The sequence below is a fragment of the Odocoileus virginianus genome, chromosome 31, assembly GCF_023699985.2.
Source record: "Odocoileus virginianus isolate 20LAN1187 ecotype Illinois chromosome 31, Ovbor_1.2, whole genome shotgun sequence".
NCBI lineage: Eukaryota > Metazoa > Chordata > Mammalia > Artiodactyla > Cervidae > Odocoileus > Odocoileus virginianus.
Window position 1 is genome coordinate 29,830,762 of NC_069704.1, and position 27,811 is coordinate 29,858,572.

Consider the following 27,811-nt stretch of genomic DNA (forward strand, 5'->3'; position numbering starts at 1 on the left):
GCCGCGCTGAGACTCTGCAGTGCTCGCGTCCCACCGCGTCCCGCCGCCCGCACCTGTCGCCCAGCGAGCCGCAACCGGGCCCCAGCATGACGGACCAGGCGGCTTTCGACACCAATATCGTCACCCTGACCCGCTTCGTCATGGAAGAGGGCAGGAAGGCCCGCGGCACGGGCGAGATGACCCAACTGCTCAACTCGCTGTGCACCGCGGTCAAAGCCATCTCCACGGCCGTGCGCAAGGCGGGCATCGCGCACCTGTGAGTCAGGCCTCTGTACCCCCCAGCCACCACCCTGGCCGAGTTCCCTTTCTCTCTGGCTGGGGATCTACCAGGCAGTATGGTGTCTGGTCCTCTGCCCCTGCGGTCAGTCTTCTCTCTGATAGCTGGGATACCCACACTGTCTCTCTGGTAGCTCCTCTGCAGAAGCTCAAACCACACTCAAGCCCTGGTTCCCCCCTCCCTTAAGCTTGTGGGCGCCCACCTGGGGGATCTGTCGCACAGTCCACACTTGCCTCCACCCTGCAACCGGCGCCCCTGGGCTGAGCAGCCTTGGCACCTCTCTCGGCCTCCTGGTGAAACTGACTGGCCCCATGGGCACCTGGCCTGCCCACCATACCCAACCCTAGCCTCAAATGGGAAAGTCCTGGTCCCCACGCCTCCCTGTCCATTTTTCTAACCTTTTGCTTTCACTCCCTTTGAAATTGGGGTCCCAAGTCAGGTTTCTAATTGAGTATGTCCTTGACGCTGAACAAGTCTTGTTAAGCAGCAGCAGGGAAGCCGGGTTGGGAGGAGGCTGGGAGGAAGCCTGCAGGATTTAGTGTCTTCAGAGCTTCAGTGCCGGTGTACATGGGGCTGCAGAAGGTCTGGGGTGGGGCTTGAGATGCTGGATTTCTAAGTTCTGTGGTGGCAGGGCTGCTGGTCTGCAGATCACATTGTACGTAGCAAAGGAATGACAGGACACAGGGATTCAGAGGGTGCCTTCTTGTGAGGCTTTTATGTTACTAAGACAAATACCCTTTGGTTTATTCTGGTGTGCACAAGTATCTTATGTGTAGACTGGTCCTCACTTTAGCTGAAGGATACTTGGGTTTTCAGATTGCTCATATTCCTTCCTAGTATTTCTTATACTTAGGAGCACTTCATAAGCATTGTACACAGTGCTCATTGCTGATCTGAAAAAGCCCAACCCCTGAAACCTGGATTCCTTCTCTTGTCAGTTCTTCACCTTTGGTTTTATGGTATGGCTTGATAGAGCTAACTTTTAAAAGTTTTTTTTTTTATCTTATATTGAAGTATAGTTGGTTAACAATGTTCTGCTAGTTTCAGTTGTACAGTAAAGTGATTCAGTTGTATATATACATGTATCTTTTTCAAAAAATTTTCCCATTTAGGTTATTACAGAGTATTGGCAGAGTCCCCTGTGCTATACAGTAGGTCCTTATTGGTTATCTGTTTTAAATATAACAGTGTGTACATGTCAATCCCAATCTCCCAATCTATCCAAGCTGACTCTTAAGGAAAGAGATTATCATCATTTATTTGCAGATGTCAAGCAAAGTTGGGCCCTGATGGGAAAGGGATTGGGAAGTATGTTAGGAAGGTGGTGTCTCCATTACTATTTCACCTATGGACCTTCTTAATACATGTCTAAGGACACTTTGCTTTAGGAAACACATTCAATTAAATTCTTACTTTAAACATAACGTACAATAAGTAAAAGTGTCCTCACAGCTTTATCTGACTTTGAAAACCAGGGGGGCTTATTTAAAAAGTAAAGGGAAATGAAAGTAACTCAGTCATGTCCGATTCTTTGCAACCCCATGCACTGTAGCCCACCAGGCTCCTCTATCCATAGGACTTCCTACTCTTTTAAAAAAGAGTGCTTGTCACTTTTGTATTATTTTAAAATGTGTCAGCATTCTTTCCCCAAAGAGACTCAGAAACACAAGATCTGCTCTGGGGTGCATCTTTCCCCCCTTAGGGCTTCCCTGGTGGCTCAGATGGTAAAGCGTCTGCCTGTAATGAGGGAGACCTGGGATCGATCCCTGGGTCAGGAAGATCCTCTGGAGAAGGAATTGGCAACCCACTCCAGTACTCTTGCCTGGGAAATTCCATGGATGGAGGAGCCTGGCAGGCTACAGTCCATGGGGTCGCAAAGGGTCGGACACAACCAAGTGACTTCACTTCTTTTTTTCCCACCTTATAAGTAACCTCAGATAGTGGGACCATAGGTAGTGGGATATTAGTAGAACCTGGGCAAAAGGTGCCAATTTTGGCTGTATGAATTGTGTATATTTTTAAAACTAGACACCTGTAAGCACTAGTTAAAAAATAGTTTTTGCTATAGTTAAAATTCCTTTATATGTTGTGTGTGTGTGTATGTGTGTGTGTGTTAGTCATTCAGTTGTGTCCAGCTCTTTGCAACCCCATGGACTGTACTGTCCATGAAATTTCCAAGGCAAGAATACTGGAGTGGGTTGCTGTGCCTTCCTACAGGGGATCTTCCTGACCCAGATATTGAACTTGGGTCTCTTGCATTGCAGGCAGATCCTTTCCATCTGAGTCACCAGGGAAACCCTTTATATGTTACTCAACAAAAATTCAAACCACTCAGAAGAACACAAAGGGAAAAGTGAGACCCACCTTTATCCATTCCCTGGGGTATCCACTATTCATAATTTACGGGGTTCCTTTTTTTTTTAACTAGCTACTTCTCTATATTCATATAAATTTATACATGGATAAGCATTTCCATGTGACTATTTTTAAACAGCAAACAAAATGGGATCACACTTGACATGCCTTTCTGCAGTTTGCTTTCTTTATTCAACTCTATATAATGAGCATCCTCCAATGTCAGGACATGTAAATTCGCCTCCTCCCTTTTAACTGCTGCATAGTGTTCACTAGGGCTTCCCAGGTGGCACTAGTGGTAAAGAACTTGCCTGTCAGTGCAGGAGACTTTAGAAAACCAAGTTCAATCCCTCGGTCAGGAAGACCTCCTGGAGGAGGGCATGGCAACCCACTTCAGTATTTTTGCCTGAAGGATCCCATGGACAGAGGAGCCCAGCAGGCTATAGTTCATAAGTTTGAAAAGAGCTGGACACAACTGAAGTGACTTAGAACACACAGTGTTCCTCTATACAGCCATATCATGAGCTATTTGACATTTCCCATACATTTGGACATGTCACTGGTCTTTCACTATTTCAGAGAGCATTGTACCCATGAAATGGGCATTTCACATGGTCATGTGGATGGCTGACAGAGAAAGAGTAGAACCTGAACATTCAATACTCCCGTGGGAAAGTAAGTTTGACTGTCTCTGTATCATATGTAGTTGGGGAGGGGGCAATAAGATAAGACCTCAATTTGGGCTCCCAATTATGCTTATTATAGGCTTTGATATCCTGGATGAAAAGGCTAGCGTACCTGCAAATAACTTGTTAGTGCTGCCGACTTGCCCTAGTAGGGCATCTAGCCAGAGGGACAAGATGATTGCAGACTTGCAGGAACCTTGTGGGACCAGTTAATGGAGGTCAGCCCTGACTCCTCATCAGGAACAGATCAGGAGTTTAAACATAGAGCCTGGAGCTCTCTCTCTCTCTCTCTCTTAAATTCTAGAAGTTACTGAGAGATGAGAAAGATACAGAGCTTATGCTTTAGGGAAAATATTACATGTATACAGTTATAATACAATAGAGAATCTTTTCAAAAGAGATTTATTTGGCCACATAAGCTGAGTTTTAGAGGCTGGAGAAAGGTAGGAAGATGATTCCAGGCTTAGCTGCAGCACTGGGATCTTGGTTCCTACCTGCGGGGCTCTTTTCAGAATGAGGGATCTAGTTCCCTGACCAGGGGTCCAACCTGGGCCCTTTGCATTGGGAGCACGGAGTCTTAACCCCTGAACCACCAGGAAAGTCCCAGCAATAGAGATTCTGAAAGATAAATTTTATATAGTTGGCAAAAATATGTGGATGCGAAAAATGGTGGCCTATCAAGATGGGCATTTGTAGTGGGCAGGCAAAGCTGTCATAGGGCCTGATGGCTGGGCTGCCATGTGAGGAGAGGGACAAGCTAGGAAGATATTTCTGGAAAAGGTGCTTATTTGGTTTGACTGAAACCTGGAGCCCTTCACGTAATGGAGCATTTGTGGATGTTAAATTGTGGGTGCGTTGGGGGAACATTATGTGGCAAGGGTGAATACTTTATTTTTGAGGGGGTGACCAAAGGGGAGAGGTATAGGTTTTTGAGTGGGGCAGTGACACGACTGGAGATTCATCTGGGGCAGCTATGAGTGGAAGTACAGAGTTAGAAGAGAGAAAGTAAAGATATGGGAAACCAGCAGGATTCAGAGCTAGAGGATCAGAGGAGATGGGGGGACCTGGGAGAAGTCTGGGTGGGGACTGGAGGAGAAGGACAACGAAGGAGGTTCTCAAAGAGCAGATCCCAGTAACTGAGATCAGGGCTGTGATGTTAAAAAACAAAACAGCGAAAATAAAACCAGAATTCCAAGGGAGGGGCTGAGTTTTAGAGGCTAGAGAAGGCTAGGAAGATGATTCCAACATTATGGAGATGCTGAACTTGAGGTGTGAGAGGGGCATCCTATTGGAGATGTCCAGCCTGCAGTTAGTGGCGACAGTCTGGAATTTGGGTATGAAGAAGTGACTTAAGATTAGGCCTCTGGGTTTTGACACATTCACCCTGAGATAGGCAGAGAAGAAAACCAGGACCTGATTTAGCAGAACAGAAACATGGGGGGCTTTAAGAGCATATTTTGGAGATAGATGGAGCTGGGCTCAGATTGGTGGCTCTGCTGTTTAATTTCTGTGAGGATTTGATGCCATCCTATGAGCACATTTTGGGCTGGCATGAACTTAAGCCAACACTGGGGTTTGCAGCCTTTGAAGCTGCTCTGGTTTGCACCTCTTCTTCAAAGTACAGTTGTCCCTAGCTGTCCACGGGGGATTGGTTCCATGACACCCCACAGCTACCAAAATCCACGGATGCTCAAGTCCCTTAGATAAAATGTCTGAGTACAGTCTGCCCTAGGTAATCTTGGGTTCAATTAACCACAGGTGGAAATTCATGGATGCAAACCCCAGGATACCCAGGGTGGACTGTATTTCTGATCTGACCTTTGGACGTTCTGGATTGGATGAATGGTTGGTCATTTACTTCAGAATCAATCAACAAGTCTGGTTACCTTCAGCTTTAGCGATAAGGATTAAATAATAATCTGCCTCCCTTTTTCTTGTGAAGATGAGCTCTTCCCTCTTGGTTCTGGTGCATGTTAACTCAAGAACTTTACATGGTCATGCTGACCTCAGAAGGCAAAGGTCTAGTTAGTTAGCAAATCAAGGAACTCATCGCAAGTTCTGTAAGTGTGGCCCTGACTCTGGTCCTTGTATCTAGGGAGGTGCTTCAGGAATGTTAAAGGAGACTTTCCCAGACCATCAGTAATCATAGACTTTATGGCTGCAAAACAGCTCTAGAAACTTGTCTGCAAATTTGAAAAAAGAAAAACATACTAATACTTAGTGCAAATTTCTAAGGATTTAAAAACACTGGTCAAATGATCCTATCCTTCTAAAGAACCATGTGAATTAAAGTGACTTATAGCTGTTTCACATTTTCAGTGAGGTTTATATAGTAAGCGTAAAGGAAGAGATATTACCTGCTGCATGGTGTAGCCAAAAAAAAGAGAGAGATATTACAGACAGCAGCTTCTCAAGTTAGATTTTTCTTCCCAAACTCCAGAGAGTTTTTTCTTCTCAAACTCAGAGAACTTTTGTGTCTCCAGGGATTTAAAAATGAACAGTCACAGGGACATAAACCTTGACAGAATGCTGTGCCGCCCTGAACAACTTGGGCTGCAGGGCCAACTAATATGAATAAAATTGAGGTGACATGTCATCAGCGTCTCAAATGAAATAATATTCCCGGTTAGTCAAATGTGAACTTTGAGCACTTTCTTTTGCTTAGTTATCTGTGACACTGTTCTGCATTGGCTGTCTTCCCAGAAGCTGCCTGCAAAACTGGTTCAGAAGTAGTTTCCCCTCCCCCTCATCAGCCAACGGGTACTTTAGTTGATTCCTGTGGAACAGGCATACACAGCACCACACATGGGGCTCCATTAAGAATGGTGATGGCTGCCATTGGCCTCTATGAACCAGGTGCATCACGTGGGTTAGTCCTCATCCTGACAAAACCTAGAAATGAACAATCAGGGAGCTGAGACAACCTGATGGAAGTCATGTGAGCAGCAAGAGGAAAAGGCAGAATTTGAGCCCAGGTCCCTCTGGTGCTTCTCAGCAGGGTTGTATTCCTGCTGAGAGGTATTACGGGTGGGATTCTGTTTTCTGCTGACTTCCTCGGTGCCAGTCTCTGTTCTAAGTCCTTTACTGAGGTCAACCCATTTACACTCCTTCTCCACATACTGTGCCATAGATAGACTAAATTCCGATTTTACCAAAGATCAGAGATGCTAAGAGATTGACACAGAATTGTTCAGCATGTGGCAGAGCTGGAATTTGAACCCTCATGGTCTAGAGTCCCAGCTCGTGGAGGAAAGTCCATGATGCTGCTGCTTTTCCCTGCTGCTGCTGCCTGTGGCCATCAGGTTATATAGTGAAGGCTCTATCCTTTGGGACCTTTGATGGAATGATGACTGATCAAAATGCAGAAGAGTATTGCTTTTAAGGAGCTTCCCAGGTGGCTCAGTGGTAAAGAATCCACCTGCCAAGCAGGAGACCCAGGTTTGATCCCTAGATAGGGAAGATCCCCTTGGAGAAGGAAATGGCAACCCACTCTAGTATCCTTGCTTGGAGAAGCCCCATGGACAGAGGAGCCTGGTGGGCTATAGTCCATGGGGTCGCAAAGACACCACTTAGCAACTAAACAGCAGCAGCATGTTTCTAAAGGATTTTCTGAAAACTTATGAAGAAAATAAACTCTGTTCTTCAGCTTATTAGTTCCTTGAGGATTTTCTTAGGGCCTTTTTCTTCTGTCAAAGTTGCAGAAGCCTTGGGACTTCCCTGGCGGTCCAGGGAAGACTCTGCACTTCTAATGCAAGGGATTTGAGTTCCATGCCTGTTGGGGAACTAAGATCCCATATGCCAGGGGGGTGTGGCCAAAAAGTAAAAAAAGAAAAAAAAAGTTGCAGAAGCCTTTCCTGCTTCTGACTTTTCATTGATCCATAGAATATGTACTGTCCAGATCTTGCTTCCCTTCTGGGGAACCCTTGTGAGGTGTCTTGGGGGAAGCCTGACTGAGCATTTGCTTAGTCCTGGCTCGTCATTCCTGGGCAGGATGATGCAGGGCCGTGTGAGATAAAGCTAACTTCACTTGCTGCTGCTGCTGCTGCTGCTAAGTCACTTCAGTTGTGTCCGACTCTGTGTGACCCCATAGACGGCAGCCTACCAGGCTCTGCTGTTCCTGGGATTCTCCACGCAAGAACACTGGAGTGGGTTGCCATTTCCTTATCCAATGCATGAAAGTGAAAAGTGAAAGTTAAGTCACTCAGTCGTGTCCAACTCTTCACGACCCCATGGACTGCAGCCCACCAGTCTCCTCTGCCCATGGGATTTTCCAGGCAAGAGTACTGGAGTGGGTTGCCATTGCCTTCTCCTAACTTCACGCGCTAAGGTGCACCATACAGAAACTAAGGTGATGGGGGTATTGACTCAGATATTGTCACTACTGAGATGGCAGAAATTCTTCATTCATTGGAATTCTTCATTCTGAAGCTTGTTTCTACCTTAGAGTCACTTTCCTGATGCTTCTTGAAGACCTTTCTAACACAAGGTCTCACTAAGGGAAACCCTCCTACAAGATGTCCTAGAAAGTGCCTGAATCTTGACTTTAAGGGGCCCAGAATAATCTCTTTTCATTTTTTTATGTTTCACAGGCAACTGGAGGAAAGATGGGGAAGGATCTTTCTGGTTAGAACAGAGGAGGGAGCCTCCACAGGGGTAAAGAGGAGGACGGACAGGTGACCACCTGTCCAGGCAGGGAGGCAGGGCCATCACAGAGGTCTGCATGGTTTGGCCATGAAGATGGCCATTTGGGTTCTGGTTCTGGTGTGGTGAGTGTCCCCCACAGTGTTCATCCTGCAGCTGTTATATGGCCCCACCTGACTCCCCATGAAAGGAGGTGTGACCCCAGGGCAGGAGCCACCTTATGACCCTAGAATAGCAATGTGGAACCTGGCTGGTGGTCCCGGCTAGATGAGCCAGCTGCCCTGAGGCTGACTACAGCCTCTTGTAACCCACAGCATGGGAAAGACTTTGAGGTTTAAAAAATGACTTGTATAAATGTGCACAGAGCAACCCCTCCCATTTGGAAATATGTGAAAAACAAAGTCTTTGTCCCTTTGGATAAATTACTAACCCAGAGCTGTTCTTTGGAATCATTACTGGCTGGCTTATTTGGACTCTTAGGGCTTTGTCATAGCTTCATTTTTGTTTGTAAAACATCCAAAGTATCCTTCAGCTGGAATTGCTCCCTTGCAGTGAGATCTTCCCTGACCATCTTGACCCTTGCCCAGCCGTCCCCCAGCACCTTGTTTCCTTTTATTAAAATGAAAGCATCTGTCATTTTCTGACATTATCTTATTCATTCAGAAGTACGTATTGATTTCCTGTTTTCCTCACTCACTAAGCTCCGTGAGGGTTAGATGCTGAATGGCACCTTGTTTAGCACTGTAACCCCACCTCTCAGTACAGTGGGGACAAAAAATATTTGCAGAGTAAATAATCACTCACCCAGGCCTCTGGGAAGATTTTGGGTGAGAGGGCTGAGGCCTGACTGCTCTTCACCCATCACACTGAGCCACGTGCCTGAGCAGGTGGAACGTGGGAAGTAGGTATTGCCCACACTTGCCTCGGTGGCTCATCCACCTGTCCCAGCCCCCCCAGGCCTCCCTGGAGCTGTCCCCATAGGCTAGTCCTTCTGGGGACTGTGCCAGAGGCTTCCTCCACACTCCAGGGTGTGGAGTGACCTTGAAGTCTACTGATTCCTATACTCATTTTTCAGGCTGGAGTTTCTGTCCTCTTCAGTGGATACTTTTTAGCAAGTATTGCTTGAGGGCCTACTATGTAATGCAAGCTGGGACACAGTGGTGGAAAACATACCCCTCTGTCCTCATCCTCATGAAATTAAGAGTTAAATAATCATGGCAACACGATGATGGATGAAGCAAGGGGGATCTTGAGAACTCTCCCTTAGTACTGTAGATTCTTAATGAGTGCTGCCTTTAGTGGGCAAACAAGGGATTTAACATTGAGAGTCAAGGGCTGTGCTAAAACCCTTTGTGTATATGCGATGTGTGTAATTCTCCAACAGCCCCATGAGGCGTCATTGCCGTCCATGTTCATGAATGAAAAGGAGAGCTCAGAGAAAGCAAGGGGCTTGTAGAGCTGAGGGCTGAGCCAGGTCTCTGTCAGGAAGCCCATATTCTTTTCCATCAATGCTGTTTGCCCTTTTGAATTAGTGATGATTTTAATGGGGGAAATGTCAGGCTAGGAAGGAGAGCCAGTTGGTGCCGGTAGGGCCGTTGAGGGAGATGGAGACCACTGAGTGGTTGGGTCCAGCCAGGCCCTAGTTCAGTCCAGAATTTGACTGCCTTCCTTCTTCATCAACATCAGCCTCACAGTTGAAGTGAGAAAGAGATTGTGTGGAAGGAGAAGCAAAACCTCAGCTGCAACTCTGATAGATCCCTTGGTCTTTCATTCATGAAATAGGAGTGACATAATGAAAAGAAAAGGGCTCAGAGGAGGGCTGGAGGGATGAGATGATGTTTCCAGGTGGGCGGGAGAATGAGGCTGAAAGAGACAACACTGGAGAATGGGCTCAGTGATAACTGGAGTTACTTCCTGTAGAGTCAGGCCAGATGATCCATTTGGGTGCTGGCTCAGTTTTGGCCAGCCAGAGACTTCCAAGTTATGTGTAGAGAAAATGCATCTTCAGGAGTTGAAGCAGTGAATACCATGACAGTCAGTCCCCAGACAAGTGCTCCCAGCAATCTCAGCCAACGTGCCCATTAACACCCACTCCCAGCTGTTTGGCATTATCTTCATGCTCTTACTCTTTCCCTCTCCACATCCAGCCTCTTCTCATGTTCTGTGCATCCTTCCTCAAAAACATTTCCCGTCCTTTCAGTGTTCCTATTCAACCCCAGGCTATGACAACCCTTTTCTCCCCTCATTCTAACAAACTGAGCTCTACTTTGGACCAACTATTTGGTTTCTGGGAATTCCACAATTACTGATTTGCAGGTACCTTGAAGATAAAGTAAGGACTCCATAATTCCTGCTTGCTCCAGCCCCTAGGACTCCTGCTGGAGGTTGTGAGGTACCACCAGGAGGGGCCTGGGCTGGAAGTCAAAGTGAGCTGCTCACCTCTGCTGCTCCAGTTTACAGAGGGTGTCTTAGAGTGAGCTTCCTCTATAAAATGAGGTGGTGGGATCTGTCAATATTTATTTTCTTTTAGGATCTTGTCAGCTATAAAACCATAGATCCCTTGGCTTAGTTCCCATCTCAGTCTCCCTCCCACACAGAAGGTTTCTTTGCTGGCTTTGTCTCTCACCTAACTCATTGTACATTAACTCATGCATTCAGGGATAGAAATTGGTTATTGGTGGTGGTGAAAAAAACAGTCATTTTAGGTATGAAACATATGGACATATAGTGCATAAACAGATACACTCTATCTGTAATATTAAATTTTCATGGGGGAGTGTGTTAGAGAAAAAAAAAGCCTCCTTAGGGCTATAATGAGAAAAAGGCTGAGAAACATGAATTTAGCCACAAAGCTGTGCTGGTTATTATGCTAGGCATTGGACAGGTGAATGACAATATTGCCTTCCTTCCAGAAGCCACTCCAGATAGATGGTCATCCTTCTCATTCTGTTTCTCCCAAACCATGTGTCTCCTTTCATTTCTTCTAAATCTTACCAAATGCTCTCTTTTAGTGACTTCATAGATGCACTAACATTCTGGTGTTCATGGCTTATATCATGGCTTTTTTTTCCCTCTAGCTATGGAATTGCTGGCTCTACCAATGTGACGGGAGATCAAGTGAAGAAGCTGGATGTCCTCTCCAATGACCTGGTTGTTAATGTGTTAAAATCATCTTTTGCTACCTGTGTTCTTGTGTCAGAAGAAGATAAACACGCCATAATAGTAGAACCTGAGAAAAGGGTGGGTCTGCTCCTATGCTGCTGAGGGTTTTAATGTAATCACTTTTCTTTCTGGCTTCATAAATGATTCCACTTGTTCAACCAAGCTGAATTCTTAAGACTCACCCTAGATCCCCCCTGAACCACCAGTCATCATTTCACAGATTCCTCCTCACTGCTGTTATCTCAAACTGTCCTCTCCTGTCCATACTTTCATCAGTCTATTCTGTTATCATCTCTCCTATGTGCTCATACATAGGAGAGACTCAAATATACTCATATTTATCTCCACTTCTTTTAATTGTCATGTTCAAAGCTCTACAAAGTCTCTCTTCTGTTAACTACATCCTTTGCTTCATCTCCATTCACCTAGTTTCCAATCCTCACAACCAATCTTCCTGCCAATCTAAGCTGCTAGCAGTTCCTATCAGTGATTCATGCATTGGAATCCATTGGAATCTTATTAATCTTGTTACCGAACTTAGGTTGCTCAAGAATCTAATACTGAGAGACAAAAAGTGAAAGTGAAAGTTGCTCAGTCGTGTCTGACTCTTTGCAACCCCATGGACTGTGTAGTCTTCTGGGCCAGAGAACTAGGCCTGAATTCTCTAGGCTAGAATACTGGAGTGGGTAGTCCTTCCCTTCTCCAGGAGATCTTCCCAACCCAGGGATAGAACCCAGGTCTCCTGCCTTGCAGGCAGATTCTTTCCCAGCTGAGCCACAAGGGAAGCCCACTGAGAGACAAGTGTTGGCTAGAAGGAAAGATAGCTTTATTGAGGAAACCAGTAATCTTGGGGAGAAGGTGGACTCATGTCCCAAAGAACAAACTCCCTGCTGCTGATCTAGGGGCAAGAGTTTTTAGAGGGGAGTTTCGGGGGGTTATAGGCAGAGGGAAGGGGCTGTATGCAGAACAGCACAGTTGGGTTTGACAGTCATCTTGAAATCGGTCATGTAGTGGTCTGATCAGTGTCATCTTGATTGTTTTAAGTACAGCTAATCTTCAACTCCAGGGTCAGTTTGTTCCCATCTCCCTGAAGCTAGTTCTTAAAAATAATTGTGTAAGCTTAATGGTGAGTCTGGTTTTCATGTAGTTAACTTCTTCCACCTGGTGGGGGATTCAGTAGCTGCAAAACAGCTCAAAGGATATGGCTCAGAAGAGAGAACTGAAGGTTCTTGACTTTGTTTAGTTGGTCTTCCTTGATTGCTTTCCTTTGTTTTAGCATTTTCTCACTTCTATGATTAAATTTATTCTTTGGCCAAAGTGTTTTTCTACAGACAAAAGGCAGGCAGAGGACATGGGGTTGGGGAGAGGATCTCTCCTAAGAAAGCCCTACAGGGTCCCACTCCATTCCAATGTGATTGCTTCTTGAGGGCAGAGAGCAGTTTCTATTCTTCTGTGTATCCCAGCATCTGGCACAAGACCTGGTGCATTGTGGGGGATCAACAATAGATTATTGTTGAAAAAGTGAATGAAAGGGTATATTCAGGTTTTATTGAACAACAATCATATAATACTAATAATACCTTTGAGTATTATTATGAGAATGAGATGAAAGAGTATGATGAGAAAAAAGCAACAGGAGGTCAATTTAAAGATACTGCCTGATATCCAATCTGACCTTTATAAGAAGAGTGGAGAGTCACATCCGATTTGATTGCTTTATGCCATTCCTAAAATACTACTAAAGTTCATATTGTTCTCTGCTGCATTTCTAAAGGTACTTGTCAGTTTTCAGCATGTTCATTTTAGAATTGAATTTGCTGTTTAATATTCTCTGTCAGCCCAACTTCTCTGATTACAATGTACTGTAGTGATAAGTGTATTCCTGGTTTCCTGATGACAGTTTCTCCTGCATTGGCCAGGAGGATTTGTTAAGAGCAAGAAGCCAGGGAATCAGAGAATTGCCTTAATTTGATGCAAAAATTTAAAAACACATATTAAAGTGACTAACTTGGAGAGGGAAAATTTCCAGTGGTATGCTGGTAAACTGGCTCTCTATTAGAAAAAAAAAATCTTTTATTTGTAGCACTTGTCAATTGAAACTGAAATAGTGTCCCATAATTGATTTTAAGTTATCAACATGACATCACTGAAAATAGAGTTGGGAAGAGATGTGCATAATTGGCTCTTGAGAACCAATGCCAATCAGCTCCAGAGTACCACTGAAAATCCTGTCCATAGAATAAGTCTTTGGTAGTTCCACTACAGTTGAGGGTTATTTCCTTTGGGAATTATAATAGGAATATGGGTGAGAACTCTGTGCACTGTAACCCCATGAAAATTTTCTTATAGACCTTAATGTTGACTTTATTTCACATAAGTATTACATTTGTGGCTCAGACAGTAAAAAATCTGCCTGCAGTGCCGGAGACATGGTTTTGATCCCTGGGTCGGGAAGATCCCTTGGAGAAAGGAATGGGTACCCACTCCAGTATTCTTGCTTGGAGAATTCCAAGGATGAATAGCGTAACCTGGCAAGCTACAGTCCATGGGGTCACAAAGAGTCAGACATGACTGAGCAACTAACATTTCCCTTATGAATAAAGAGAATGAAGTGACTAATCTTGTTTCTCTTCTTCCTTGACTGGTTAGAGGAAACTCTAACCAAAATGATGATTCATTCAAATCAATGATATAGTAAATTATTATTTAATATTTGTATTTCTCACCTTAATCTAGGCCTCCTATTCTGTGTTTCTCTGCCTAATGATCTTTTGATATATATTTGTTATTGTTTTCACTCTGTGTACCATCTCATACTTTCTCTGACAGAGTATAAATAAACACATTTCTTGAATTTTCCCTTAGATTCCTTCTTTTAACCTCTTAGTGTATATTATCTGTTTTGTTGCAATGTATTCACTTTTAAAGCAAAGTTGTATTAATATTTTCTTTCTGTTTTGTTCAGGGTAAATATGTGGTCTGTTTTGATCCCCTTGATGGATCATCCAACATTGACTGCCTTGTGTCCATCGGAACCATCTTTGGCATCTACAAAAAGGTAAAATGTAATGGATCGAGCACCTGGTTTGGGATCAAAAGTAGAGTTAAGGTTGAACATCCAGTCCTGTTTCACTGTTGGTGGCACAACCAGACTGTACGTCATGAAACCCCATGAGGCTTGAAGTTGGGGGGTAGCCTATCCCTTTTTCAGTGGATCTTTCTGATTCAGGAATCGAACTGAGGTCTCCTGCATTGCAGGCAGATTCTTTACCAGCTGAGTAACCAGGGAAGCCCCAAAGTGAAAGTGTTAGTCACTCAGTTGTGTCCAACTCTTTGTGACCCCATGGACTGCAGCCTGCCAGACTCCTCTGTCCATGGAATTCTCTAGGCAAGAATACTGGAGTAAGTAGCCATTTCTTTCTCCAGGGGATCTTCCCAACCCAGGAATCAAACACAGGTCTCCCACAGCACAGACAGATTCTTTAGCACCTGAGCCACCAGGAAAAAAAAACAACCCGTATTTCTCAAGTTATGATTTTTCCCAGCATTAACTGCATAGTGAAAACCTATTAAGTTGTTAGAAGAAAATGTAGTAAGAGGTAGGTAGGAAGAGATGGTGCATAGCTGTAGTACTGATAACCGTGTGAATTGAGAATTGTGAGAATGTGACAACAATAGGTATTATATCAAAACTGTCCTTTAAATTTTCTAAATCAAGTCTGCAAACTATGGTCTCCCTGGCCAAATCCAGCCCATTGCCTGATTGATATGGCCTGTGAACAAAAAATAACTCTTTGGCATTTTTGAATGGCTAAAAAGAAAATCTAAAGAATAATATTTCATGACCCATGACATTTATATGAAACTTAATTTTCAGTCTCCATAAATATAGTTTTAATGGCATATGGTCAGCTTTCTTGTTTACATGTTGCCTTTGGCTGATTTTGCACTAGACAGGCAGGGTTAAGTGGTTGTGATAAGGACTGTGACAGTAAAGCCTAGAATATTTACTATTTGTTGGTTTATGGGAGGATTTTGCTGACCCTAAACTCCTTTGCCATAAATTATCGAAAGCACACTGGTACAGCATGGGGATCCAGATTTCTGCCCTGTGTCTCTTCTACCCACGTGACCTGTGCAGGAACTCTACCTCTAAAGCCTCTCTTTCCTTCTTTTATTTTAAGTCTGTGTGTGGGGGGCTGGGGGTTGGATGTTGGTGGAAGAGAGTTCAAATATACAGACAAGTGATAAATAGATGAATACCCATGGTTCATCATAAAACACAATGAAATCTAAAATGTGTCATCCTGTCTTCAGCCCTCTTGTTTATTTTAGAAATAAAACCTCACAGATGCCTTTGAGGCTGAGCCCTTTTCTTCATCTTAATGGATGAGGCAGCCAATTCAGCTGACCTCCAAGGTTCCTCCAACTCCCCCATTCGGGGATATAGAGGCCATAACTTAAAAACTGAGACCGCAATTTGTGCTTTACTTTTCAAAGTGACTTGTTGTCTAGTATTGCACATAATCTCCTTTCAAACATGGATAGTAGGACCACCATGGGACAGTTTTCTTTCGTTACTGAAATAAATTTTGCATTTGTCTTAGCTGGGAGGCAGTGTAAGTAATTGAAGGTTCTAATACTCATACCAGAAAGACAAAGGCAGGAATTAATCTATCTTTCAAGTCAAACCATGAAATATTCCATTCTTGGTATAGATATGCAGGCATATAATTTTACCTGCAAGGTTTCAGATCTAAATATTATAGTACAGCAAGAGACCTTTGTAGCAAAATTCCTCATATAGAGGTAGACTTTTGGTTAATGACTCAACCAAAGCTAAAGCAGCATTAACATTTGCCAGCCCCAGTTTCTGTCTCAACTCCCCTCCCCCAATAAAGACCCTTTTAAGGGGAAAAAAATTGGGAAACTGACACTATCAACTAAAAAAAATAAAAACAGCCTACAACAGCAGCTTGAATTACAAATGCTAGAACAACTCAACAATGCGTCTCACACTCTTCTCAATAAACCCGAAGTGACTCTCTTAAAGACTGAGAGAGGTGATGAGTGTCACATTGCCTTTAAGTCATTTCAGTTTTCAAAAGCCTTATTGATTGTTTGAAGCCATTTGAAAGTTTACAGGGCATAAATACTGAAATGTCTGATGTTTTAAAGGAGACCTCTCCTGCTTTCTGCAGAGCTGGTTCTGGCCTGGAATTCAGTTCCCTGGTGCACCCACTCAGTGGCATAACATCAGTTGGTAACAAGAATCTGGCAACAGTGAGCTGGTCTTGCCCACAAGATGCCTGGAAACAGGCTCCAAAGGGATCTCCTAGGGCCTGTGGTCCAGTGTTTCTATGAAGTTCCTGCCATGGCACCTCCAGAAGTGTCACCCTGCCTCTGGCTGGAGACATCCAGAAGGGGTAGAATTTTCCTGAGGTGTTGAATCAGTGTTTGTCCAAATATTGAATCAAAATCTGCCTCCCTGTTGCTCATAATGGCCTTTTGTATCATTAGAAAATAAGACTCTTTTACATGCTTGGAAATGGCTTTTTTGCCCTCCTCTCTCTTTCTTTTGAAGCTTGTGAAGTCACTTTAGTTGTGTTCAACTCTTTGCGACCCTGTGGACTGTAGCCCATCAGGCTCCTCTGCCCATGGAATCTCCAGGCAAGAATACTGGAGTGGGTTGCCATTTCCTTTTCCAGGGGATCTTCCTGACCCAGGGATCAAACCCAAGTCTCTTTAAGTCTCCTGTATTGGCAGGAGGGTTCTTTACCACTAGCACTACCTGGAAAGCCCTTTCCTTTAAATCTTAAGTTAAATATCTTCCATGTGAAGGATGATTTTTTGACCTCTCTCTTGTGCGTTTACCCTCTGTTGGATACATTCTAATTTTCAATATCTGTTAAAAAATATCCAGTCCCCACAACTAAAAGCAGAGTTTAAAAGTGCTCTAGCAGCTTCAGAATCCAATTCACTTCCCTTACCTGGACACAGAGAGACTTCATAGCCATATGGAATATGGCTTCCTGACATTGACATTTACTAGGTTTGTGGGACCTTGGGCAATATAATCTCTTGTTTCCTTATCTATAAGGGGAAGATACTGAAAATTAAGCATAATAGCAATGAAAATAGTGCCTGACACATAAAAAGTGCTCAATAAATGGTAGCCATTAATATTGCTTGTTTTGTCTATTAATATTCAACACACAGTTTCACAACTCAAACCAACTTAAGGAAGGAAAGGAAGGAGGGAAGGGAAAGGAAAATGATTGGTGTATGTAACTAGAAAGTCCACTGGGTAGTATAACTGTTTTCAAGGACTCAGACACTCATATAACAGGACACTTTCTCTCTATCTCTGTAGCTCCCTCCATTCTGGTAGAAGAATGGCTCCCAGTAGGTCTGGGTTCACATTCAATCCTTTCAGTGTCTCAAACAGAAGATGCAAAGCTTAGACTTCCCTGATGGTCCAGTGGTTAAGAATTCACCTGCCAGTACAGGGGACATGGGTTCTATCCCTGGTCCCAGAAGATTCCACGTGCACAGGGCAACTAAGCCCACGTATCACAACTACTTAGCCTGTACTCTAGAGCCCAGATGCCCTAGAGCCCGGACGCCCTAGAGCCTGGATGCCCTAGAGCCTGGATACCCTAGAGCCCGGATGCCCTAGAGCCCGGATGCCCTAGAGCCCAGACGCCCTAGAGCCCACTGCACAGAGCCCACGTGCTGCAACTATTGAAGCCTGTGCACCTACCTCCTGTGCTCATCAATGAGAGGAGCCACTGCAATGAGCAGCCCATGCACCACAAAGGAAGAGTAGCCTCCACTTGTTTCAACTAGAGAAAGCCCGCATGCAGCAATGAAGACCCATCACAGCCAAAAATAAATAGATAAATAAGTAAAAGAAGATGGAAACCTCTTTTCCAACAATTTCAACAGGGATTTCACCTCATCAGCCCTGCTTGGCTTGACTTAAGTCATGAGTCCATCTCTCAACCAGTCACTGTGGCCTAAGGCATGCAGTGATCTGACTGGTCAAGTCAGGGTCATGTCACCATTGGAGCTAAGAGTGAGGGTGACAGTATCTTACAGAAGATTAAAGTTCAGTTGTCAGCAGAAGAGTGAAGCATTCTGGCCAGGCAAAATCAGCTGATGTTCACCTCAGATTATACCCCTTCTTAAGAGCAGTGACCTCATTTTATATATATTTTTTGTGCACTAGGTTGGTACAGTGGTGAGTAATATTGGCTGAGTTACTGGAGATGCTGCCAAATGCCCTGTGAGAACTTCTAGGGAGGTTTGGGTTGTCCCTCTGTGGGAAGGCTGTCTGATGACATGACAGCCCCACAGCACTTCGCCTGACTTTCTCCTCCACCACCTCAAGTCTCCAGAATCCATGGTGTCTGTCATGCTTTATATGGAGTGGCATGGGTTAAAACAAAGCAATACCTGCAGCAGGTGGTGGCCTGTGATAAGTAAAAAAGGTAGGGTCCAGAGGCTTTCTAATGTTTGCCAAGCTTCATGCACATTGGTCTGTGAACATCCACATGAGACTGTAATAGGTTCTTTTTGAACAAAGGCATTCATTGGTGGGGGTTTGGAGGAGGTTGGGCATTAGAAGGGGGTTTGGGCTAGAAAAGAATTCCTCCAACTCCATGACTAGATGGAATTACTTTGTCTTTCTTTTGCATATATGGATCATAAATAATGTTACCATTTCTAATTCCACACAAGGAAGTTGAAGGGTTGAGATTATTTGGTGACAATATTTCAGGGAAAAGTGGTTCATTCTTTAAAAAAAATTTTTTTTTTTTTAATTTTTGGCTGTGCTGGGTCTTCATTGTTGCAAGAGGGCTTTCTCTAGTTGCAACAAGTAGAGGCTACTCTCTAGTTGTGGTGCTTTTGCTTCTCATTGTAGTGATTTCTCTTGTTGTGGCACATGGGCTTAGTTGCTCTGAGGCATATGGACTCTTCCCGAACCAGGAATTGAACACATAGCCCCTTCATTGGCAGACAGATTCTTAACCAATGGACCATCTGGGAAATCCAGGTTTGTTCTTCCTTGTGCCACAGGCAGACATGGATGATTCTGGATGAGGTGTCTCTCTGAGGGACTTTTCTTGGTAGAGAACTGACTACTCCAAGCCTCTAGGGGCTTCCAGTCAGCTTATCTGTTTACATACTGACTTTGTTCTACTTTGCGCTACACTTGCAGGGCTAAGTAGTTATGATAGAGGAGATGTTTAGAGCCTGCCTGTTTTCTTCCCACTGTATCACCGGTTTTGAAGGAAGTCGATTCTCCTTTCAGGGTTGTACACTGGCAAAATTTGGAGTTTGAGAAAACAACTCAAATATTTGATACTGTGTTTAGTCCGTGTTTAGCTGTACTGTACTACCCTGTGAATACAAACCAAACTAAATCAAATAACTTGGCCCAACCCAGCCAGCCAAGCAACCAACCAACGATCTAGATGTATTAAACACAAAGCTTGGAGATACGAGAATAAAATGAAAGAGGTGGTTTTTTTGTGACTCTTCCTTTTACATGAGTAGATATTAAGCTTCAGTGGGAGAGTCACCTAAGGTGCATGGTAAAATGAGGATTCCCAGGGCCCACCTTAGAAAATCTGACTTAGTAAGTTTAGGTTGCAGGCCCAGAATTGCCTTTTAAGTAAACATCTCAAGTGATTCTGAGGGACATGGTCTCTGGGCCACACTTTCAAAAGTTATAGGAAAAATTACCAGGAATGTGTTTGCTGAGGTGACCTCCATCTCCAGTATCATGATGTGAATTCCCTTATTTATTCTCAGGCCCTAGAATCTGTGGTTGGGGAAGGGATAAATGAAATTTGCAGAAACTGCTCATTTTCATTTCTGTTTAAATTCAAGTAGAGAATTTTCAAGCAGAAAGAATTTGTTTGAGGCTGCTTTGAGGACCATAGAAGCCAGTTGTTAAGAAGATAATTATTAGTGACCACTGCTTAGGAGCCATTCCCTTAAGTTGTTCCTTTCCTTAGTATTAGGTAACAAACTGAGGCACCGTCCCAGTGGGCTGTGTTTTTAATGAAAAACAAAGATTAGAGTAGATGTCATGTTCTAAGTGTAGGTATTGTTTTGTTAAATTTTTGTAGTTGTATTGGTGCTGGTTTGTGATATAAAATGTATTTTTTACTGTGGGTCATGGTTAAAAACATGGAGAGCATTGTCCTGCATGGTAATGACCCTGGAGAGAGAGTCTCAGTGTCTGTATTTCTGAGAATTTCTTTGTGTGACTATGGAGCATGTTGCTCACTGGAGTATGTGCCACAACTGGCAGGAGCTCAGGAAATTGATCTCCTCGCCAGACTGGTAGCCGTGCAGCCCAGTTTTAATTTGCTTAAATAAAGATAGAGTAGGCAAGGGAAAGACATTGATGCCTGTAATAAGATTAAATTAGCGGGCGCTGGCATGGAGGCATGCTCTTTTTTTGAGAGTGATAATGGAGAAATGAAGGAATATCAAATTAGTAAGATTGAAGGAGGACTCAGATTGGAAAGATGGATCCAGATGCAGGAAATTTGGGTTTTGGTGGGAAGGTCGCTGTGGTAATATAATCAGGATATGACTGGTGTGTGGAGGAAGCCCTCCTCCCTGCCCCTGTGCCCACCCCCCCCCCCCATCCAGGAAGATGCCCTATTTCATTAGGAGAGCACCTTGATAATGCATCTTGCTAAGGGAGGAACTGCAAAAAGAACCACAAAACAGAACAAAACAAAAATGTGTTTTGCTTTCTTTCTCGTCCTAGATTTCGAAAGATGACCCTTCTGAGAAGGACGCTCTGCAGCCAGGCCGGAACCTGGTGGCTGCGGGCTACGCACTCTATGGCAGTGCCACCATGTTGGTCCTGGCCATGGCGAATGGAGTCAACTGCTTCATGCTGGACCCGGTGAGAGATCCCGGAGTCGGGGGCGGAGTTGGGTGCTTGGCTGGCGACTGTGAGTGTCTGTTGTGTGTGTGGCGGTGGGAGTCAATTCCTAAAGGTGGAAGATGAGGCCCATGGAGGGACAGAGATGATGGGGTGGGGAAGCGGGGTAGAGAGATGGATGGACCATATGTGTACCTCATAAGAAGATTACTGAGGTGACAAATGGTGTCTGTCCAGAGCACAAGAGGAAGCCTTTGTTTCACAATGAATTCGTTAGGGCGGACATTACTGAGCTGACTCAGATGCCTGCTGGGCTGGGCAGGCCACACAGATGAGTGGAGTGTGCTGGGGCAGGATGGCGGGTGCTGTGACGGGCAGTGGGGGGCAGCAGGGAACTGGGGAGGTCCAGTGGTTGTTACTCCTTGGGAATAGCGGCTCATTCTTCCATGGCTTCCAGTGTTTCAAGAAACACTGGATTTTTAGAAAATGTTAGGTTTCTGGATGTGTAAAACACTGTGCTAGCCAACTAAAGCATGTTTATAGACCAGATGGGGCCCATAGATGGTCTGTTTGCCACCCACTCTCTCCATTACCAGTTTATTTTCCTGTGGTGAATGGGTGTCCCAGCTGAAGCAGTAGACCGCCTCATTTCTTCAAAATTAGCTCCCAGATTCATTTGATGCATGGCAACATCAAATGAAATGCAAGCTTCAGTGCATGCAAACTCTCAGTGAACCCTTGTGGTTTTGAAAGACTCTGACGAGTTCGAGGAAGTGAAAATAAGGAAATGAAGATAATTTCTTAGTCTACCTTATAGAGGAAACTCCCTCATGAAGAGGAGCCCAAGGTGCCATGAAAAATATTCATTAGCAATTTTAATTTGAGGATAATTTCTTCCATATGTCTGTTAATTGGGGTTATTTATTTACTCTGTTAGATGACAGTTTTAACAGAGCAGATAAACCAGGCATAGAATTCTCTTTAAATACTTTGCCGAATTAAACCCACCTTTTATATGGACTCTATAGAATCATCTTCAGTAGGTATGCCTTTGGTCCAGTGTCCCAAGGGAAAAAGAATTGAGTTTATAAACCTTTCAGTTTTAGAAATGTCCTCAGATAACATTTAATGAAGCGCTTTATTTATTTGGTGCATTTTGCTGACAAACAGCACTAGGTACCTTTGCCCACTGGAATCCTGTGAGGAGCAGGCTGCTGGTGGGGTTCAGGGTTCGTGGGTGGCAGATCGCAGAAACTGGCACGCAGGCTGCCTTTGTCCCCTGCGTTGCTGCACAACTGGACTTTGGCTCCTTGGCATACTGGTACTTAACAAATAAACAAGGGTAGGGAAACAGCACTAGTTCAAGCCTCCAAAGGCTGTTATTTCAGGGGGAAACAGTGGCAGACCCAGAGCAAAGTTCACATTGACCCCAGGGATCGGTTTCCGAAATCACCGATGTTTGTGAATTTGTCCTCCTGCTGGGCATTTACCTCTTCCCCAGACATTCTTCTGGTGACTTCTCTATTACCTTTGAACTGATGGAAACATTAAACCTCTTCTTGTTTCAAGATTGCAGATGTTATGTCCGGGAGTAAGTTTCTGCGTGTTTCATCGTCTCTTGCTGTCCTCACACCTAATGGCCACTTAGTGTTTGGAAGAACCATGCAGGCTGGCTACCCTCCTTCCTGCTGGCTGCCCTCCCCATCACTGACAAAGCCTCTGCTCCCCATGCCTGAGGAGTGGGGGATGGGGGGGGCGAGCCTCTGATCAGCATAGCGCTTTCATTTCATTTTGGCTGACAGTTTCTGCTGAAGACTGCAACAGCTTTATGTGCCTCTCTAGCAAGCTTTAAAGTATGAAAGGCTTTTCAGTCTCTTTTCATGTACAAGAGACTCACCGCCTCCATGGGTAGGATGCTCTGGCCAGGTACCGGGGTGAGGTGTCTGCAAAGCATGGCTTCATAAGCATTTCTGCAGTGGCTTCATTTTCTAGACTTTCACCAAAAACTTATAAAGAAAAAACAGAAGAATCACTCACAACGATACCTTTCAGTGACCACTGTTAATTCTCATCTCTTTTCTCTCCCTACACTCCTCTCTCCCTCCCTCCCTTCATCTCTAGTTCCAGTGTGCTCCATATTGGCAGGAACCAAGCTTTGCTGTGGGAGTAAGTGGCTGGGGAGAGATGTGTCCATGGCAGGGCCTCCCTTCTTAATTCTCCTCTCTCTGGAGCAACTTCCTTCTCAGATGGGTAGAGCCTCAATCACTCTCTTATCAGGGACATGTAGAAGCCCCAAACAGTCCAGAGCTCCAGTAGTGATGTAACACTGTCTTCCCAAATTCAAATCTCCAAAATGGCAACCCACTCCAGTATTCTTGCTTGGAGAATCCTATGGACAGAGGAGCCTGGCAGGCTACAGTCCGTAGAGTCTCAAAGAGTCAGACATGACTGAAGTGACTTAACATTAACATTGAGAAATCTAAGCCCTAAAGGCATCAGCTTAGTGCTGGGACTTTGCAGAAGCTTGAGTTCTGAGAAACAGTCTTCAGATCAGTGAGCAAAGGCATCGGAAGTTATACATGCGGTGAACTCAGGGTACTCGGGGAAAATGACATCAAGACAGAAACAAAAACCAGAAAGCTAAGATAAGAGCAGCCATGAACACTGGGTGCCCATCTCCTCTCCTGATATCCTAGCTCTAGCCTGCACCATTTTTATCCCCCCAAAGGCACACCTGTCCTAGGCCAAGGATTTCCCTTGCTGGTAATCATTTCACAACATACACAAATATGGAAGTGTTATGTCATATACCTGAGACTAACATAATGTTATGTCAATTACACCTCAGTTGAAAAAACAAAATCCAAGCTCTTTGTACTGGAGCATGTGCTGAAGCACAGGTGTGATCTCAGTCCTCGAGTGCCCCATCTCCCCAACCCGATCTGCGACTCTTTCCTGTAGGCCTGGAGGAGACGTCCTCACCTCTCCACTTTCCTTTCTGTTTCACAGGCCATTGGAGAGTTCATTTTGGTGGACAGGGATGTGAAGATCAAAAAGAAAGGGAGCATCTACAGCCTCAATGAGGGCTATGCAAAGGACTTCGATCCTGCCCTCACTGAGTATGTCCAGAGGAAGAAGTTCCCCCCAGTAAGTGGGGGCTGGGGGTGGTGGTGGTGGGGATGGCCCCTGAACTTTGCAGAAATGTGTTGATTCATGATTTACCCTAGAGAGGAAAGGTGGGGGATGGGGCAGAAGTAAGTGAACTCCACTGTGCACTGACCCCTATGGTTAAGCTCCTACTCAGGTACTGGGGACTGGAAACCCCATCCTGGGACATCACCCCTTTGTCACTTCCTCTTGACCGAAGAAAATCAGGACAATCATGTCAGCCAGGTGAATGATGTCATGGCAATAAAACATGTTCACTTCTGGGGTCCGTGATGTCAGTTGGTACAAACATGATTCTTGCACCCCAGGCCCCAGCCCCATGGCACTGGATGGATTTCTGTCAGTCGTCTCTAGATTAAGCATCCATTGTGGTAGCTCTCTAAAGAGGTTACAAATCACTGAAAACAAAGAGAAGAAATGGCTGGTCCTATGTGGGAAAATCCAATTTTGTCCTATTCTAGCTTGACACCACTAGAGGCTGCTGTGTTCTGAGGAGGAGGCTCAGATGCTATTAGTATGGCACGTGGGGCCGTCAGAGCTGACTCCCGGGCTCTCTCTCCTGCTTTATCTTCTCTCCTTCCACCTCTCCCTAGAGATGCCCTCTGCCCCAGTGGCACCAGGCTCCTCCCCAGGCCCAAGGCAGACAGCTTCTCCTTTGCCTGAGAAGTTCCTGCTCCTGTGAGATGCAAACCTCACCCTTGTCCCTGCTGCTCAGCTCCACAGAATCCTTCTTCCCGCTAGATCCTGCTACCCGAATCAGCCCCATTCTCCTTGGGGCCTCCTTGGGTAAGCTGAGCTACTATGAGATGTAAGAGGCTGTCTCCATTATTCCCATTTTCTGCTTCTTGGGAACAGATTTTCATCACTAAATACACACCTCAAAAAAGGTGCTCTGTTTGATTGCTGAATCGAATAAGCATAGAGGACAGAAAGAAAACTCTCTTTTCTATAACCCTAATTATTGCTGGTCTTCACCTTATAGGACAACTCAGCCCCCTATGGCGCCAGGTACGTGGGCTCCATGGTAGCCGATGTACACCGCACCCTAGTCTACGGAGGGATCTTTATGTATCCAGCTAACAAGAAAAGCCCCAATGGAAAGGTAAATAAATCCCCTAAGAGTGGTGGAGCAGCGGTAGATTTCATTTGCAGCCTAGGGTATTTGACTGAGGAAGAAAGAAGGGTCATGGAAGCTGTTATGCTCTGCAGTAGGGTGCAAAGGATGTCTATGGCATATTCTTTTCTAGATTAAAGGCTGTCCTGGATAATGTCAGGTGGTATCAGGCAAAAACGATCTCTCGAGAGCCCTTCTGTTGCTAAAGATAAGTAAAGAGGTTATGGTCAGAGGGGACTGAAGCTGTTAGTGCTTCCAGTGGGTGTGTGGTTTGGCTTGGACAAAATGAATTCCATTCATAAAGTGAAATGAAACAGTCCAACCTCATTACCAAGGCAGCAAATCACATATGTATCCCACACAGAGGTTTTCTTTGATTGCTTTTTCAAAAGGCAGAAAATTGAAATAACTTAGTGAGCTGACATTTGCTGCTTGGAAAATGATACCTTTCTATAGAAGGAAAGAATCTCTGGGGACACCTAGAGCTTTCAGGTGAGCTGTTACTGATGCATTACTCTCATGCCCACAGGCTTTCTGGAAGCCATGGGATGGGCTGTGCTTGCTCATGCTAGTGAGAGGATGTCCCACTTTTCTCCTACACAGAGGGTCAGTGTGTTTGCTTTTCAAGTAGTGTCCTTTTGTTACCCACACCCTTGGGCTTTTGTTAATATGAAAGAAGGAACAACAATCCCCATAAGATAGCTATAAATTGATGTACTTCAGATATGATCAGATCTCTGTTTATGGCATGTGGCGTCCAGTTCACTAAGGATGTTCTTATCTACTTAAAACACCACTCTTGTCATAGCCCCCTCTGAAATCCCAACCTATGTGATTAGCCTGCTTTATAGCACTTTTCTCTAATGCTTCAAAAAATTGTTCCTTAATGTAAATATTGAGGTTCCTCCCCCGCCCCTTTTTATTTTCAGTTTTGCAGATCTGACCCTGACACCTGTATGGAAATAGAGTCAGGAAACACCTGCAAAAAGCTGTCTACTCAGTAGGCAGACTGCATGAAAATGCATACAATAAAAAAGTTAATATTTAAAAGTAAATGCCAAGATGTATAGCATACTAAATCCCAACCCTCGAGCCTTAGGAGAATTGTAAAAGGAATGTGTACAGAGTTGCAAACAATATTATACTGTTTGGAGGAGCCTGTCTGCTTTCCAGATGTCTGCAGCCAGACACTGCCATGGACTTTAAATGCTTTTAGAATAGGCAAAGGTCCATCCAAAACACACACAGAATCACTCATTAGGTCCAGTCTCTGGGCTATAAAGAGAAGGGAACCATCGTTTCTGCCAAAATGTCATTCAGTCCTGAGTCCAGGTGGTCTGCCTCACATGCATCAGGCAATCTATTGCTGGCTCTTGATGGATGGCTTAACTTAACCAAATGATTAAATTAACCATTCAGTCTTAGACACAACCTCATGGGGGAGCTTTTACAACCTCACGGAAGGTAAGGGAAAGTATCAGTTACCTTGGATCGCCTCTGTACTACTTTGCTAAGGAGCAAATTTCTTTTCTGTGTAATATGTTCTGGTGTGAGGATGCTGCTCTTGTTTTCCAGCTGAGACTACTGTATGAGTGTAACCCCATGGCCTATGTCATAGAGAAGGCAGGAGGAATGGCTACCACCGGGAAGGAAGCTGTGCTGGACATCGTTCCCACTGACATCCATCAGAGGGCGCCCATCATCTTGGGGTCTCCTGAAGATGTGACTGAGTTCCTGGAGATAAATAAGAAGCACGCTGCCAAATGAAGAGCGGGCCTTGCCCACACCAAATGGAATTGCCTTTTATCTGGACCTTTTATCTCACATAGTGTTACCACATTCCGACTGTTCACCATACGTTCCTAGTCATAGAAGTAAAAAGTATGGCTGTTTTCACCATCAAATGCTCTGTAATGCACTACCTAACCAAAATGCTAAATCAATAATGCTACAGATGGTCAAGATATATTCTGAGTGGATAGAGACGATATAAAGATATTCTTCCTTTTTCTTAAAAAGAAGTCTTGTTTTGTGCTAAATAATAGTAATAATAACAGCTAATGCCTATAACATTAGATAACTCATTTAATCTTCACAATGACTTTATGAATTAGGTACTATGAATAACCCATTTCACAGATTATGAGATAGAGGACCGAGTAAAGTGAAGTGAAATTTGCTCAGTCATGTCTGATTCTTTGTGACCCTGTGGACTATACAGTCCATGGAAATCTCCAGGCCAGAATACTGGAGTGGGTAGCCTTTCCCACCTCCAGGGGATCTTCCCAATCAAGGGATCGACCCAGGTCTCCTGGATTGCAGGTAGATTCTTTAAGAGCTGAGCCACAAGGAAAGCCCAAGAATACTGGAGTGGGTAGCCCATTCCTTCTCCAGTGGATCTTCCCGACCCAGGAATCAAACTGGTGTCTTCTGCATTGCAGGTGGATTCTTTACTAACTGAGCTATCAGGGAAGCCCAGCGGGCTGAGAGATGAG

The 27,811-nt window shown here is 44.5% G+C and overlaps 1 protein-coding gene across 1 annotated transcript; it reads left to right on the forward strand.

The window, feature by feature from the left end:
* On the forward strand, positions 1–27,499 carry FBP1 (fructose-bisphosphatase 1). The gene is made up of 7 exons (XM_020904884.2): positions 1–256; positions 11,037–11,199; positions 14,087–14,179; positions 20,915–21,055; positions 24,044–24,181; positions 25,185–25,304; positions 26,892–27,499. The coding sequence occupies exons 1-7, from the start codon at positions 87–89 to the stop codon at positions 27,081–27,083; spliced, it is 1,017 nt and encodes a 338-aa protein (XP_020760543.1). The 5' UTR covers positions 1–86; the 3' UTR covers positions 27,084–27,499.
* The last annotated feature ends 312 nt before the right edge of the window (positions 27,500–27,811 follow it).

What these genes read in the sequence shown, in the direction of transcription:
- FBP1 (XM_020904884.2), top strand. Translation starts at nt 87, where the DNA reads ATGACGGACCAGGCGGCTTTCGACACCAATATCGTCACCCTGACCCGC. An exon ending in TAGTAGAACCTGAGAAAAGG is followed by an intron (nt 11,200 to 14,086) that starts GTGGGTCTGCTC and finishes TGTTTTGTTCAG; the next exon opens with GGTAAATATGTGGTCTGTTT. An exon ending in AGAAAAGCCCCAATGGAAAG is followed by an intron (nt 25,305 to 26,891) that starts GTAAATAAATCC and finishes CTTGTTTTCCAG; the next exon opens with CTGAGACTACTGTATGAGTG.